This window comes from Frankliniella occidentalis, unplaced genomic scaffold (assembly GCF_000697945.3).
Source record: "Frankliniella occidentalis isolate FOCC.00 unplaced genomic scaffold, Focc_3.1 Scaffold1455, whole genome shotgun sequence".
NCBI lineage: Eukaryota > Metazoa > Arthropoda > Insecta > Thysanoptera > Thripidae > Frankliniella > Frankliniella occidentalis.
In genome coordinates, this window is record NW_026268556.1 from 21793 (window position 1) to 23214 (window position 1422).

The following is a 1422-nucleotide window of genomic DNA, read 5'->3' on the forward strand; positions in this document are numbered from 1 at the left end:
CCCTTCCCTCGTCCCCGCCCCGCTTACCCCTCGCCCATTCCAAGACATGTGTAAACTCCTCCCACTCAATCCCCCAAACCACACCCTCTTTTCCCCCTCCACAGCGCCGAAGAAGAGGTTTTAGCTTTTTTTGCTAATTAGCGCCCCATCTGAGTTTGGGCCCCCCCCTCATCCCCCATCGACAGCCAGTTAGTCGTCTCATTCGACGCGCCCGGGTCGCCCAGCAATTTGTCCGCTCCGTCACGGCCTGTCGCGTGCGCGTGCGAGTGAACCAGTGCGGTGTTTGTGTTTTTGTGCTAATGGGCGGGTCGCGAGCGCGGTGACCGGACAGGCGGTGACACCGCAGTGACTGAAGTGAAGTGTGATTAATGGAAGCTCGAAGGATTCGGCGACACACCCAGGATTAACACACCAACTTTGTGGCCGCAAGAGGAGGTGTCTCGCTTGGATTACCTACTCGATGATTAGGTAAGTACGGCGTCTTGCGCCCTTGCTGCTGCGAGTGCCTTCGCTCGTCTTGCGACCTGCTGCTTGACCTTTGTTTCGCTGACGCGCCGCGCACTTTCGTAGTTATACTGTACCGCGTGCATGGGCGCGGGCGGGTTTGCCTGCCTATCCTCGCTCTCACGGCTCCTTATGGACCCGTGCGAGTAGGCAACACACACGCGTTCGTGCTTGCGGTGCAGCATTACTACGAAAGTGCGCGCGGCGTGAGAGCCACAGCCACCTGGTACAACCGGTAAATACTTGCAAGTGTGCGTGCAACTCAGGGTGCAACAGCTTCCTGAAAAATTGCAGGTGTTCAATTTGGTCGTTTGTTGAAGACTGTTGAACTAAATATTTGTAGACTTGGAAGTTTCAACACCTTTGTTTGACGCACTCTGTAAAGTAAGTGTGCAACTGTGCAACGACAAAGTCTTCGAAATGCACAACCAACACTTGCAAGCGTTCGCCAAGTTCGAATTTTTTACTGGTTGGGCACTGCCGGTTTCAATCAGTGTTGACGTGCGAACCTAACGCCTGACTTTTGGCTGCAGGTCATCGTGATGCCCCGGAGGAAGCGCGCGGACGGCGCCGCAGCCAAAGTACGCCTGCTGAGTCTCAGCGCCCACCTCGACGACAATAGCATGGACGACGGCGCGCTCGACGGCGACCTGGAGGACTATGGGTCGCCCGTCGGCACGGGGTCGCCGCACCAGCCGCTGCAGCGGAACGCCGCCAACGCTCGGGAGCGGGCGCGCATGAGGGTGCTGTCCAGGGCGTTCTGCAGGCTCAAGGTGTGTATGAGTGTTAACAGAGGATTCCTATACTATAAATTCAACACAATTTTCTCCGCTTTTGAAAAAAACGTTGTTTTTTTGTTTTTTGAGAGTTTTGATTTTTATCTGTTGAATTTCTCTGAATTTTATTTGTTTAATTTTT

The 1422-nt window shown here is 54.4% G+C and overlaps 1 protein-coding gene across 1 annotated transcript; it reads left to right on the forward strand.

Annotated features, from left to right (window-relative positions):
• Positions 1-79: 79 nt before the first annotated feature.
• On the forward strand, positions 80-1349 carry LOC113211397 (uncharacterized; the record flags this gene model as incomplete). The annotated part of the gene is made up of 2 exons (XM_052276041.1): positions 80-468; positions 1038-1349. A coding segment is annotated over exon 2 (303 nt), but the record flags the coding sequence as incomplete, so codon positions are not given.
• Between the last annotated feature and the right edge of the window lie 73 nt (positions 1350-1422).